The sequence below is a fragment of the Prenolepis imparis genome, unplaced genomic scaffold, assembly GCF_030444845.1.
Source record: "Prenolepis imparis isolate NDT839.2.m4 unplaced genomic scaffold, iyPreImpa1.0 SCAF_1, whole genome shotgun sequence".
NCBI lineage: Eukaryota > Metazoa > Arthropoda > Insecta > Hymenoptera > Formicidae > Prenolepis > Prenolepis imparis.
Genome location: NW_028141159.1, coordinates 750896 through 766292, shown reverse-complemented (window position 1 = coordinate 766292; position 15397 = coordinate 750896). Strand labels below are relative to the sequence as shown.

The window sequence follows — 15397 nt, the reverse complement described above, 5'->3', positions numbered from 1 at the left end:
GAGCAGAAGAGCTGCGGAAGAAACCACGAAGACGACGTGATGTAGATCCAGAAGAGGTGGTGGGGCCGCCTCGTAACTCTGGGAAGAATCTGTATCAACATTTAAAGCTTGTACTTGTACATACAATGAATAGAACATCGATGAAAGGTCAAACTGCGGATCACAAGTATATTTTAATAAATTACAATTTAAAATATAGTGTATATCTGCTTTTGATAAAACTGTCAGTCATTCAAAGTTTCTTCTCTAATCATTTTCGTCTAATTGTAGAGTACACTTTTGAAATATATATGCTCGAGCTTGTCAACGTCTTTCTGTTCGAACATCACGCTATTAATCAACACACACGAATATACAGAATTCGCATGCTGTAAATGCATCATGTACGTGTTAATATCTAACGAGATAGAGAGGCAGAGAGGAAAAGAGACAGAAAGAAAGAGAGAAAGACGGGAATCTTCGTCTACTACGCAACGGCGCTGTAGACGAAGGAGGGAGGATGAAGACGAAGGGTAGAAGGAGAGGCCCCGACCTGCGAGGGAGATGTACAAAGGTGCAGATGACAAAACCAAAGTGCCGGCGAACCAAATGCTTCAATGCAAGCTGAGCGCTCGTCGAGACGCATCCGAGCGAGACTTTCGTCGAGAGCGATCGCTTTTTTCTCAAACAAGTTTCGGCGCGAAAGAGAGGAGAGGTTTCAATTGACGAAAAATAAATCAAACTGCGGTGTCTGATCGACGTGAAAAATTCGCGCGAATATAACAATCGAGTGGAAAAATCGATGAGGGAAGATGGCAGGATATATCGATCTTGGTGCGTCCTTTATTGTCCTTCTCTTGGTGGTCCATCTGGAGCAGCTGCAACGAGGTATCATTATTGTTAATCCAGATAATGATTAAATTCTCGTAAAAATTCGCCTAAGAAATTATTCAAAATTATTTAGGAAAAATTTCACCGATTTCAGGTAAGATAAAGATAATCATGAAATATAAAGAAATGCAATATTCTTAAATTAATTTTGACTTTTATAATATTTTCCATTTTTGATGTAAAGATGATGATAATTATTTCTTTACATAGAGATACTATATGTATAATCTCGACAAATATTAAGTAAAACGAAATTTTAATTTCTTAAATAAAATAGTTGAGACGTAAATTAAAATATTGTAGAGCAAATTCGAAAAAAACTTTTAATTAAATTTTTTGTGTAAATAATATCGAACTATTATTATTGCTGATATTTGCAATCAACTAAATTTCATTGCGTCGCGACGGTGCTCAATGTATATACAGGCGTTAAGCAAATCATCCTATTAGTTACTTCTCCATTGACCTAGGCTTATTTGTGCACGCAGAATGCTACACGAATATCGCATTTGATATTTCAAAACTACAAGGCAATTCCAAAGAGTAAAGTTTAATCGCACAAATATATTCTAAAAAGATAACAATAATTATATATATTTAAGAGAGATTAACATAGGCGCAAGCAAAATTATTCTTAAACGAGTATTATATTTCTGGTGACTCTTTATATATTTTAATTCTTTTATTTAAAAAAAAATCAAATTTGATGTTACTTATCTGTGAGATATACTTCATAAAATATAATATCAAGTTTAAATTGTTAGTAGCAGCTTGTGCTTTGATTTAATATCAAAAGAAATACGCGCGACGCTCATGGGTGATGTGCGTAACTTTCGTCGATTGATATAAATTAATTTTCACATTATACGATAGATCAGACATATTGAAGGACAATTGAAAGCGCTATATTGAAGCAGAGTTCTCTAAGCTCTTTGTAGTAGAAACTGTTTGCATGTTAGATTGATATATATTTTGCAAGATAAAATACACACGACTCGCATCTGTCAGCGAGAAAATTCACGTCGACTTTCCGAGAAATAAGATTTCGTCGCTCTTATCAAAGTGTGCAAAGCATGATTTTTTTTCTAGTTTTCTAGATAGATATATATCAATAGGTTCACAAGTTTCCTTATACACTTTATGACATAATTATCATAAAAGAGCATTATATATGTATATAAAAGAAAATATCAGATTCTCTATTATACTTGGAATTTTGCATAGAAATAAAAGCTATATTTTTTAGCAGAAAGATGACAAAAGGGAGACATCGAGAAAGTGATAAGCTTGAAAACCAAATAGAGCGTTTGACCTAGTTAGCTAGTCACTTCTAACATTAATTTACATGCAAAGATAAGGCATTCGTTATTGAAAAAAATTATGCAGTTGCGCGTCTCTTTTTCGTCGACTTGGTTTAATTTTGATCAATAAGTTCGATAATAATCGAAATTTTAATCAAATTAATTCCTAAATATGTAGAATAAATTAAATTGAAATTAAATTTTCTCAATGACATACTATTCTTGTCCTCCGCCAGCAAATTTACACATGTCTCGCTTATTCTTTATCGCTCGAAATAGCAGCGGTTGTCGAGGGAAAAATGGAAGCACAGTTCAAGAAATGCTGCGATCTTGGCACTTCTTGGGCCAACGAGGGTCTTAGGTGCGAAAAATTTATCGGCCCGGTGACTGGAGTGGCGAGGGTGGAGCAGGGTCTCTGCCTTGAAACCGTAGACATCTGTTGCATTCGAGCTTACCACGAGCTGGAATGCGAGAAAGGAAAAGCGGATGCGCGTCAAGGTCTCGCGTGTGTAACGAGCACGAGCTCCAAGCGCGAGCGGACACCCAACCGCGGCGATCACCATCGCGACTGTTGCGAGGGTTGCAAGCTAGGTGAATTTTTTTTATTAAATCTCTATAATTTATCTTGTATATTCTATAAACGACGGATAAGCTTTTATTTTTCCCGAATAAATTATCTTTGACGAAGATTATCTTGACCTTTTATCGAAATCAGGTATCCTCGCGGGATCTATGGGTCAAGGATGCTCCTTCAAAAGTTTTTCATTTGGAATACCATGGGATCCTGCGTTCTTGGAGTGCTGTCGTGAAGCGTCGCCGAGCTCCACGACGGATCTTACGAGTGAACCATCGAGCGAAAGCACGGAAACTGATCTGGATTTCTCGTCACCGTCATCGCCATCGTCACCGTCATCGTCACCGTCACTGTCATCGTCGCCATCACCATCATCATCATCGCCATCATCATCATCATCGCCGCCATCCTCATCGTCGCCATCATCGTCATCGTTGCCATCATCCTCATCGTCATTATCACCATCTTCACCCACATCACCCTTATTTTCACCATCGGACGATCCATCCTCTATATCACCATCGGAATCCACACCATATTCGGTCCCAACTCCAGGTATAATATGTAATTTGTACAAAAATATTCTCTTTTTACAATCTATCTCAATAATATAGGATCTCCCTTAAATATTTGTTTTATAAATAAATGTATGTCAAATCGCAACCACGTGTTCTGCAGAGCACGTGGAAAGGGGACATTATTATTGACCATCAGTGCATCAACAGAGTCGCAACTTTTTTTCTGCGAGAGCGCTATTTTAAATCGCGCGTTCCGATTTTCACAGAGTTGGACGATATCTGTCGACTCATGAAAGGCATGCTTTGCTCTGACATTTGCGTACCGACGCTGGGCTCGTATTATTGCAAATGCCGTGACGGTTTCACTTTGTTGGAGGACGGGAAGACTTGCAGGCAAGATCTGCCGACTGACAGGTACGCAAAAATAATATAGATCCTCAATATAGATCTTTTTTTTATTCTAAAAAAAGGTAAATGAAATACGATGTGTAAAAATAGCGCTATCGATCAGTTAACATTGTAAAGGATTTTGTTATTCCAATTAATTATTAGCAACAATATCGCAATTTTTACAAAACATTGAAAATCAATTTTATTATTTTAGTATTATTAATATTAATTAATAATATTAATGAAATTTTTACTTCAAGATGCAAATCGACTCACCCCTGCGAACAACGATGCACCGACAATGGAGTGGCTGTTATATGTAGCTGTAATCCAGGATACGATTTGGCCGATGACGGACGTTCCTGTATTCCAAAGTCGCCCAAGGATAATAAGAAACCAGAAGACGAAGATAACGAATTGTCGCCGTTGTGTCCATCGGGTTATCGTTATAATGCCACTAATCAGGTGTGCGACGGTATGTATACAATTAAGAAAGTATAATTTCAGATGCAGGTAAGGGCAAGTGACGTATAACATTCAAAATTCATTATTTTATAAACGTGAGTAATATATATAATTATAAAAACGCGCGTCTCCTTACCTAATGTCAATGCAACGCTATCGTCGGACTCCGTCAATGTTTTATATTTCACGTACGTCGATTCTGTATCGCTATGTTTGCTGAAGCACTGTTATATCTCTGTCTTGTACCTCGCTTGTGCGCGATTGAGAGAAAATCTGTGTCTTTCTCTCGGTTTTTTTTTATTCGACGATATTAATTAATTGTCCTATCCCTCAATCGCGCTGCGCTATGTACTTGTTTCCGCGATCGTGCATTCGCATGTGATCCCAACTCTCCATCGACACCGATCCATCCATCCATCAGACGTGGACGAGTGTCTGGAGCGGGACACGTGTCCTGGCGGTAGATGTCAAAACACCATAGGATCGTACGTCTGCGTCACGGTGAGATCCGCCAAAAACGCACCCTACGAAGCTTGTCCCCCGGGCTATCAATGGGAGATACGTACAGGTTTATGCGTAGGTAGGTGTAATTAAAAATGCATCTCTCATTTCGGTGTTTCATATTACGGTTGTTTTTGCAGATATCGACGAGTGCACCGTCTTATCGGACGCTTGTACCGCTGATAAGCCGTTTTGCGTCAACACGCAAGGTAGTTACACATGTCTGGAGAAGACCGGGGTGAAGTCTTGCCCCGCGGGATTTAAGTTTGACAGATCGTTGCAGCAATGCAGAGGTAATATCGCATGACGTGAATCATCAGATAGTGAAGAATTTTAACTCGTGGAGTAATAATAATTTTCCCTCGTATCTCCCTTTTCTCGCTTATTTTGTTAATCAGATGTGGACGAGTGCGCGGAGGCTATTCACAGCTGTCTGACAGATGTCGAGCAATGTCGGAACACCGAGGGTGCTTACGAGTGCGACATGAAGTGCGGGGACGGATTCACGTACAATATCGGTTTGGGTGCTTGTGTCGGTGAGCGTTCATTCTCTCTGGATGATATTCAGTGAATTTTCTTTGCATGTAGGTACGCAACACACGAGCGTCGTTTTTGACAAAGTTAACTTTTGAATTTAACCCTCAACTACCTCTCCCACTACGCAGGCATGTAAGCGCATCTCGCATTTTTCTTCGTCATCTTCGATGTAAAAGCTCGATCGAACAGTATCTCGTTCGATTGACTCGAAAGTCTGAGTTTGATTCGCATCCACGATGATCTCACATTCCGCATGCATCTTCGCCTAACCCTCGTATCTTCCTTACGCATGTGAGTAATTAATTAATTTTTTAAACGTGCTTTAGATAATTAATATCGGATTACGATTAATCAATGTGCGATAAAAAATTATACAATTATTAAATTATTAAATTAATGTTATATAGAACATTTAAACTCATAGCTACTTGCAATGACACAAGATGTTTTTTTTTTGTTTCATGCATTTCGTCGCTTTTTCTTTTTAAAAATAAATTGAATCTCTTTGAATGAATATTGCAATCTGTGTTTAACGCATCTTTCGATTTTCTTTTAGACATAGACGAGTGCATCGAATCGAACAATCCGTGTCCCGATCCCAGCACGATATGCGTTAATACAGAGGGTGCATACAAGTGTATGAAAACTCTGGCGAATCTACTTCCGGTTCTTCCGATCGAGAAGAATTTCACAATGGATCTTGCCGATCGCCGGAAGAACGCGCAACCGATTTGTTTCGCGGGATACAAACCAGCAAACGATTCCGGAATGACGGAATGCGTCGACATCGACGAGTGCAGCGAACAATTGTACTCTTGCGAGCACAACGAGCGTTGCGTCAATGAGCTTGGTAGTTATAGGTGTGAAAATATCGCGATATTTGGCTAGAAAAAGAAAAAAAAAAACAAGCAATCTTAACAGTTTATTTTAATAAAAAAAAATTAGATGCGTACCAGTTGAAAAGAGCGAGAATACATCCGCCACGGAGAGTGATGACGATCAACGCGATGACGGACGAAGCCAGGGATACAAGTCGGAAGGAACGAGCAGCGTTATTTCGCCAGTCATGAACGAGATCGAGGATTGCGGCAGCGGCTACTTTTTCGACGGAAAATCTCGCCGCTGCATCGGTGATTATTTTTGATTTCGAGTACCTTTGGATCTTGAGTCGTGAAATAAATCGCATTGAAGATCCATTTTACATCAATTAACATTTAAATACAAATTCATCAGATATAAAGAGGACTAGTAAGAGCCAGATATTAGCTGCAACTTTGTTTATTATGCTCTTAGCTAGCACTTTTTATACCTGAACTTGTTGTATCTATATATTAGAATCTTTTCGATTTATTATTTTAATTATCATTTTACTTTAATTATTATTCGTCATAGACGTCGATGAATGCATCAACGGGATAGCGGCATGCGGAATAGGCGAGCGTTGCGTCAACACCCAGGGCGGTTACCGATGTACCCCGACATGTCCATCCGGTTTCCGAGAGCGCATCGACTCTCGATTCCCCGTCGAAGAATCTTGCGAGGACGTGGACGAGTGCGCGCTCGGCCTGCACACCTGCAACACATTGACTCATTATTGCCTCAATACGAACGGTTCTTACGTTTGCGAAGCATTCACCACTACTACCAGCACCACCAGCACCACTACTGTCAAGACTACCACGGCTAGTAGCGCAATAACGAGGAGATCGTTCATCGGTTCGCGCTACAACCAAGCACACGTGTCCAGAAGTAGTCTCGTGAGCAACATATATGTTCATCTTACGAACGTAAAATTGCCAATTTAATTTATATAACTCGTATTTACGTTCCAGAGTCAAGATCGTTATTGGTCCACGGAACCGTGTAGACTAGGATACAAAAGAGACGCGAATACGGGCTATTGCGTGGACATAGACGAATGCGCGGTTGGTCCAGGATGTCGCGATCACGAGAGATGCACAAATACGCCGGGAGGCTACGATTGCTCGCCTTTGTGTAGCACCGGCTGGTACTTTAGCACGACCACGAGAGGCTGCCAGGACGTGGACGAGTGTTTGTTAGGTCGGCACGATTGTCCTCAGACTACGCACAGGTGTGCAGTCTTCAATTATACAGGATGTATTTCGCACAGAGATTGCGGACGCGTTGTGTCTTTATAACGATTCATTTTTTTCTCGTTTACGATAATTTTCTCAACATTTCTTCTTGTAATAATCAATATCAGGATTTACGATCTATTAAAATTCTACGATCCTTTAAAATTCTTAATGTTTACGATCTATGTTGTGCGACTTTCGATGCGTAGATGCGTCAACACCAACGGATCCTTCGTCTGCGAAATGATACCTCCCTGCAGCCGCGGCTTCAAACGAACCTTCAACGGCACCTGTTTGGACATCGACGAGTGCTCCGAGAACCTGCACAACTGTCGGCTTGACCTGCATCAGTATTGCATTAACAAAGAAGGCGGTTTCGAGTGTTTAACCAGGCTACCCACCTGCCCGTCCGGATACCAATATTCTTTGGGTACTCGGCAATGCGAGGATATCGACGAATGCTTGACCGGGCGGTACAAGTGTGACGCAAAGTTCTCCGAGAGATGCGTCAATCTGCCGGGTACATACAGGTGCGTGAAGGTCTCTTGACTATAGTTGACCGAAAATGTGGGCATTTGATCGACAAGTAAAATATGTAATATTCTTAAAAATATTTTTAAAAAATATATAGGATTAACTATTTTTTGAAAATATACTTTATCGAAATTAGACTTTATCGTTTCGCAGGTGCGAAAGATCTCCTCCCCCTCGTCAACGTCAACGACCTGCTTGTCCTTCCGGCTATCGGTATCACACTCGCTTTCGCATGTGCACAGGTACACATCTGATAGTTTTTATAAAATTATGCAGTTTATAATTCGTATATAAATTGTTAAAATGTTAAATACATTTCTATCTTTTTGATTGTTATGTATTGGTTTGGTTTTCGAACAATAATACTTTGATTATGTATTTTTCAATTATAACATATTATGTAGAAAACTTAGAATTTGTAGAACTCTCATTATTAACAACTTTAGATATTTCTTATATTTTCAGAATTCTTCAGAATATCAAACCTTCTCAGATTATGCAGATTGCAGCATGTTCGAATAAATTTTCCTAGGAAATGCATGAGTGAATTATGTTGTTCTTGTTAATGTTGAATATACATGTATAACTGATTATAATTAACAATTGTTTGTGCATAAATATTGTATGACTAATAAAATTATGCTTTATGTTTTGCCTTGTTATACGCTATTTCAATTATTTTCAATTATGCTTTTCATCAGAGCTGTATAATTTGAAAGCATATTGATGTTTATTTTGCAAGTGAGTAATAAAACTTCGCTATTTATAATAATAAAATACATACTGTCAAAAGAATCTGTCCTGATAATACTTTAGTTGAACGACCCGTTTAACGAAGCGAAAAGTATTTCAAACTTTGAATATCTGTGTGAAAAATATTTTGTTTGGTATTTTTTAATAGACGTGGACGAGTGCGCGGAGGGGCTGCACTCGTGCGGCGACGAGATCTGCTACAATCAACCGGGTGGTTACAGCTGTGCGAAGTTGCCTGTCCCCGTCACCAGGAAACCGCCCACGACAGCGATGCCGGCACCGGCGAATCAACAATGCATGGACGGCACCAGGTTTGTGAGAAACCGCGGCTGCGTCGACATCAACGAGTGCAGGGAGTTCGAGGACGCTTGCAGCAGCAACGAAGAGTGCGTCAACACCATGGGCAGCTACGTGTGTACTTGCAAGACCGGTTTCAGACGCGATAATCTCACTCAAGCTTGCGTCGATATCAACGAGTGCCAATTACAGGTAATATACGATTTTATCTGTAAACATAGTACTGTTCTTTTTATCTTAAAGAAGATAAATTAGAGAATCGCGTTACATCTCTTCCATACGAAATTCCTCTTCATCGACATATCTAACATTTTCCTATCTCGAAGGACAACAACTGTCTGCCGACACAACGATGCGATAACACGATCGGCAGCTATACATGCGTGCGTTTCCTGCCATGCGGTACCGGATATACGTTAAATGCTGCCACCGAGATCTGCGAGGATGACGACGAGTGTCTTCTTGGTAGCCACGATTGCGGGCCCGGGTATCAATGTAGAAATACTTTGGGCTCGTATCGTTGCGATCGTATTCCGCGTATACCGACTCCGCAGGCACGCACATCGCCGATGACAACAGCGCGGATGACGGCGGCGATGACGACGACGACGACGACGCCGAACCCGACCGGTCCTCAGCCGAATTGTCCACGCGGCTTCGAGCCCGGCTCCGGTGGCAAGTGCATGGACATAGACGAGTGCCAGAGAACGCCGAATCCTTGCGGCAGATCTATGCAAATGTGCATCAACACTCTGGGATCCTACAGATGCGCATCCAGAGTAATCTGCGCACCCGGTTATACCCTGGACCCCGTGTCCGGACAGTATTGCGTCGATGTGGACGAATGTCGGGAGGGAACGCACGAGTGCGGCAAAGGACAGACTTGTGAGAACAGACAGGGTGGATATCACTGTATTTGTCCGTCCGGCCACGCGGCCGGGCCGAACAACGACTGCGTCGACATCGACGAATGTAGCATTTACGGCAGCAGAATTTGCGGATCCAACAGCCGCTGTGAGAACACTGTTGGCTCCTACAGATGCTTGTGCGACGAGGGCTTTGAAAACGTCGGGGGTGCCTCTGGTGCTTGCCAAGTGAGTTTATTATCGATATAATACGATTACATGATCCTCTTGTCCTTGTTTAGGTGCATCTGAAATGTAACCATTAGGTTTTTAATAGAAGCAAAAGTTAATCTTGCGAGAGAACACAATCTGATCTCTAGAATATTCACGAATGTAAACTAATTTTCAATTAGTAACGTTTTGTGAAAGATTTTTTTTATCTGTCACAATTATAAATCACACGTTTCAAAACTAAAATATTATATAGCATACATATGTGATAATATAAAAATTACTTGTATACAACATTTAATTACGAGTGATATTTATTAGGACATCGACGAGTGTAAGCGAACAGCTGGGCTCTGTCAGCACAGGTGCATGAACGTTTGGGGCAGCTACAGATGCGGATGCGAAGCCGGATTTAGGCTAAACGCCGACAATCGATCCTGCAGCGACATCGACGAGTGTACGGAATTCAAGGACGACAATCTCTGCATCGGCATCTGCGAGAACACGCCGGGCAGTTACGCGTGCAAGTGTCCCGATGGATATAGACTCGGCATCGATGGTCGAGCTTGTCAAGGTATAAAAATCTCCTTTATTCCTTCTCATATAATTTATAAAAATGAGGTGGGAAGAAAATAACAAAATATAAAAATATCGAAGATGAACAATTGGTAGGAAGAAAGGGAAACGGAAGAAGCATCGAAGATATAAATCTGTAATTGCTATAGCAATTATATGGTAATTGGGGGGATGGAAAGTGAGAGTCCCCGTTTGCACACCATGAGTCACGGTGTTGTAGTTACGCGAACACGCGTTACTCCTACACGCTTATCCCGCAGTTAAGCGAAGCGGTGTAATTTGTACTTGACCCGTTTGCGAGACGAACTAGGGCATCCGCTTAGGGTCACCGGCGAGCACGAACGCGCGCTCCTCGCAATCTCTTCAATCTCGCACAATCACGACATTCGCGTCGGCGCGGTCACGATTCCGCCACGTGCCACGACGTAGACCTAATTATCTCTCCACGTGTGTATTCGCAGATATCGATGAGTGCGCGACCGGTCAGGTCTGCAAGGAACCGGACGAGATGTGCCAGAATACACGCGGTAGCTTCCGCTGCAATCGAATAGACTGTCCCTCAGGATATCACGGGGACCCCGTGAGGAAAAAGTAATCATTTTTATGATGAAATAATAAAGATTCTCAATTTCTGATATCTTTCGATATCGCGATATTTCATCAATTATTTGATAACAATAAAGTCACGCAAGTACCAACCAATTCATTGCTGTTTCAGTCGCTGCGTACGTTCCTCGAGATACTGCCGCGTAGACGATCTGGCTTGCCTTCGGTCACCCTCGCATTATTCCTACAACTTCATCACCTTCGTGAGCATGCTGCCCATTCCGTCGAACGGCCGACTGGAGTTGTTCACCATGAGAGGAAGTCATCAGCCCGACTCGACGATACAATTCACCATGGCGTTGGTGGACGTGCGCGCACCACCGGGTATCTCGCGCGCCACAGAGTCCTGCTTCTCCCTGAAGAAACCGATGCCGTCTCAGGCGGTCCTGGTGTTGACGCGCAGCATCCCGGGGCCGCAGGAAATCGAGCTGGATCTCAGTATGGAGATCTATCACAATGCCGTGTTCGTCGGAAGCGCCGTCGCCAAGATTTTCATCTTCGTCACGCAATACGAATTCTGAGAAGGAGAGGATTCTTCGAATAAAGGTAAGATTGGAAAGAGTGAAAAGAGTTCAGATTAATAGAGAGATGGAAGATGATTGTAGAATAAAATAATGTAATCTCTTATTCTACGTGACGATTTCTTGGAAGATATGGAATCTTTTCCGATCTTAAGGATTGTAAGGATTGAACGCGCACAAGTTTAAGTGCATTTAAGAATATAAATCTTTTTCTTCCAAGAAATGTAACAAATTAACATTTTAAGCGATATATATTTAAGCACTTAATGATACGAATTTTTTATCGTTTGCTCATTTTTAGAGAGAAAAAAAACGAAATATTCAAAAATAAATATCTCATATTTCATTCTATACTAGTATTTCAACAGTAGATGTGTATAAAAAAAAACAAATTAAATGTACATATATATATGTATATATATATATAAATTGTTGTAAGTTACATGTAAAGGATTGGAATAAACTTACGTTAGATGTAGCATATGAAAGTCTCAAGAACAGGCATATGATGCTTTATCAAAATCTTATAGCTTTATTAAATGTTTCACTAGCGAGACTCTTCTTCCTTCTAACTTAGACAGTTTGCTGTTTCGCCTATTGCTTCGAATCGAACGCTTCATCTCTTCTTCTCTAACAGAGGACGAACATGAAGCAACAATTCTGAGATCCTTAGTGTTAATTGCCGCTTCGTTGCACGAGACGCGTGTAATGCGATATAAAGAGAAAAAAATATCTTGATAAAAAATAAAATATGATAATATCACTGCACTCTTTACATGTGACGATGACGATCAACAATCGTCTTCCGCGTTGGATGCAAATAACAAACTCATCTGCGATGCAGCGATGAATTGCCATTATTAGTAAATAATGAATAATTGTACTAAAGATAAAATTGCGGCTGTCGCTATCGCGACGCATAATACCGTCGACAGCGAGATAATAGCGCGATAGCATATAATATAATTAATAAAATAATAATATTTATATAATAATAATAGAATAACAATGATAATCTAAGCAGCTAGTAATAACGCTATAATAGGGATATATTAATGTACACGATAACAGAAAGTAGAACAATTCGGGCGGGACGCGTTGCGTGCCAGAAAAATGCATATTATACGACAAGATATCGATCGCGTCTCTCGGAAATTCTTTCGACATCGCGCGCGATAAGGCGCGAAAGGACGCGACGAATGTCATTTGGAATAACGTTCATCGACGACATATGGCTGGGAGCGTCACCGATACAACGATTAATCATTAGTTTGCGCGGCGGTTTCACCAATTTTATTCGCCTAATTGGTCCGAAATGCATTAAGGCGAACCGATAAAGTTAGTCCGATAAGAAGACTTTAAACGTCAACGTCCGCGCAGACGAATTCTTCCAAAGCCGGACATGGCCCTGTACGAGAAAGCTCACCGCGCGAAACCTCCGTCGCAAACTTTCGTCTTCCAGCGACTTATAAACTGCCAACAAGTCCGTACTCTTGCGCAACTAATATAAATAGCGTGTATTAACTATTAAACATAACAGCCTGGATGCAGCAGCAACGCGTTACCACGGTGTAACAACGATGGCAGTGACACTCGTCGCTCGTCTTAAAATCTAAAAAAGTGGAAAAAGCGTGACTAGGATTTGCTAAGAATTTTCTTCGAGGCTTTTCGTACCCTCGCACCGAGTAACACATACACACACTCACACATACACACTCAGCAAGATGCATTTTGTGTTGGTTTTAAGTACTCGATGACAAACCATGCGTCTCTTTCGACACGCGTGGGAGATTTCTTCTTATTACGTACAACGTACGCATAACGCTGTATGAAATTAAGATTCGACTTCAAATTTATAAAAAAAAATCTGCCTTAAAAAAATAACGCAGAAGAGACACACCTTTTACACCTTCAGCTACTGTCTTATGGACTTGGCTAATCTTGTTGACAATCCTCTCTCTCTCTCTCTCTCTCTCTCTGTTTCTCTTTCAACTTTTGCAATGCACACACACACAATTATCGCACCTCAGATCTATCTTTTGCAATAACGATCGCGAAAATCGAATTCTTCAAACAACGCGACAGTCTAAAATATGTCTCGAGAGATCAAAAGAAAACATCCGCGTGTAAACGTCTTTACACATTTTTCGGACTTGTTTATGTTGGTTGACGCGTTGTAAAGATATCGCTTGCCTTTAAATATTCAAACATCCAACTTTTTCGCGCGATTTAATCAACAGGCAATACGGTGTCTTAACACGATAAATCGTGAAACGAAGTTTTTAGATTTTTATAACACGTGCTTTTTTTTTTATAGCGGAAGAAGAGTTTTGTACGTGGAAAAATTTCTATCGTTTTAAACGATGCTACACGTCACACGACACATTATCGAATGTAGTAAAATTATATACGGATTTTTACCCGGACAAGAGACTAATCTACCGAATGTCAATTACTTACTCGACATAGGCACTGAACTAGGGAGATCCGCGCCGTGAAAAATAAATATTCTAACAGCTACCTATGCTATCTATTTAACAGAGGTAGTAGTAACATAGTGTTGACACTCTCATAGTTGATCGATCGTTTTACAATTTCGTTATGCAAAGTGTCATCGAATATCTCACAATTAGTTATACCACGTTTATATCACATTAATCTCGATAATTTACGTATCTATTCAATTATTTTCGCATCAAGGATGAGAAGAGATCTGTGTAAAAATGCCACTGTGCGTAAAAATAGTGCGTAGCTTTCGGAATTTCAGGTGTATTCTGTTCATATGTAATATCGATACGAGAGAGGAACGATATATACTATACGTAGCTTACCTGAATTCAGGGAACATCGTCATGACCGACGATGGCAGTCTGATCGAGCGATTACTTATCAATTCAACTAGTCTTCGCGTGAGAGACTTAATTCCCTTCCAGCAAACTTGCTTGCAATCTTACAAGCGTCCCATTTCGGCCCGGACAATTTATTCCGGTTTTGTGGAAACAATATACAGGTTCATAAATTAACGGAAGCACTCGCACAAGCAGTACTTTTGTATGACACACCTTCCGCGAACCAACACACATGACATTCTTATTTATGGCCTTCCTCCTCTTCTCTCTCAAGAAATGCGCGTAACGGTACGTATCGTGATGTACTTGCATCACCGCTATTTCCTTAACCCTTATCCTAATAACTGAGGTCCGGATATTTTCATTATAGCAGTTACGATTTATCCAAAAACTTTCAATCATAGTTAATAATAATTTTCAAAGTTGTCCGAATAATCATTATGACTGCTATGTAACGTTCGATCGTTGCTTTATTAAAAGCAAGCAAATTGCCCGGATAAGAATTAATTCTCTCAGGTATCTGCGAGTCCGATTGCCCTTCAAGGAATTTTAAGAGGATTATCGCGGCGAGAATCCGCCAGCGATCGTCAGGCAATCGTGTTATTGTCCAGTTCGGCAAACTCGCGCGTCACCTTGCAGACGTAGTAGAGTCGCTCGTAGAGGTCCGCGGTGCAGCCGAGGTCACGCAGGTCGTTTAGCCAATAGGAGGACGCGCGACGACCGGTGTCGATATAAGTGATCAGGTAGCCCCTACCCGCCGACTCCTGCGACACCACCATCTTCGTGTGATCCACGAAGAAGTTCACTTGCAGGAGAGGTACCGTTAGCTCCATCACGATGGCCTTGTCCGTACGCAGCCACCGTCTCATTCGCGGCACGCAAGCATTTTTCGACTGCCTCGGCGGCGCGCGATATTTTTTCAGCTCACCACCT

General features: G+C 41.0%; 2 protein-coding genes across 3 annotated transcripts in view; one reads left to right on the top strand and one right to left on the bottom strand.

Annotated features, from left to right (window-relative positions):
* The first annotated feature begins 504 nt into the window (after positions 1 to 504).
* Positions 505 to 12365, top strand: LOC145940556 (uncharacterized). 2 transcript variants are annotated; one of them, XM_083045845.1, is made up of 19 exons: positions 505 to 867; positions 2454 to 2762; positions 2887 to 3300; positions 3530 to 3677; positions 3914 to 4128; positions 4540 to 4698; positions 4760 to 4912; positions 5018 to 5155; positions 5713 to 6016; positions 6102 to 6286; positions 6549 to 6913; positions 6989 to 7248; positions 7462 to 7782; positions 7940 to 8028; positions 8688 to 9028; positions 9163 to 9930; positions 10234 to 10486; positions 10950 to 11079; positions 11207 to 12365. In XM_083045845.1, the coding sequence occupies exons 1-19, from the start codon at positions 792 to 794 to the stop codon at positions 11613 to 11615; spliced, it is 5037 nt and encodes a 1678-aa protein (XP_082901971.1). In that variant the 5' UTR covers positions 505 to 791; the 3' UTR covers positions 11616 to 12365. The 2 variants fall into 2 exon arrangements, with proteins under 2 accessions (XP_082901971.1, XP_082901960.1); XM_083045834.1 differs by having other exon boundaries at positions 2451 to 2762.
* LOC145940576 (serine/threonine-protein kinase PLK1) overlaps positions 3930 to 15397 on the bottom strand; it is a 30365-nt gene continuing 18897 nt past the window's right edge. Inside the window, exons 10-12 of the mRNA XM_083045905.1 lie at positions 12084 to 15395; positions 6110 to 11611; positions 3930 to 6040 (exon numbers count right to left, since the gene is read on the bottom strand). Coding sequence (XP_082902031.1) covers positions 15052 to 15395 — 344 coding nt within the window. The 3' untranslated portion in view covers positions 3930 to 6040; positions 6110 to 11611; positions 12084 to 15051. The remainder of the gene's footprint in view (positions 6041 to 6109; positions 11612 to 12083; positions 15396 to 15397) is intronic.

What these genes read in the sequence shown, in the direction of transcription:
- LOC145940556 (XM_083045834.1), top strand. Translation starts at nt 792, where the DNA reads ATGGCAGGATATATCGATCTTGGTGCGTCCTTTATTGTCCTTCTCTTG. An exon ending in TTGCGAGGGTTGCAAGCTAG is followed by an intron (nt 2,763 to 2,886) that starts GTGAATTTTTTT and finishes TATCGAAATCAG; the next exon opens with GTATCCTCGCGGGATCTATG. An exon ending in AATCTGCCGGGTACATACAG is followed by an intron (nt 7,783 to 7,939) that starts GTGCGTGAAGGT and finishes ATCGTTTCGCAG; the next exon opens with GTGCGAAAGATCTCCTCCCC.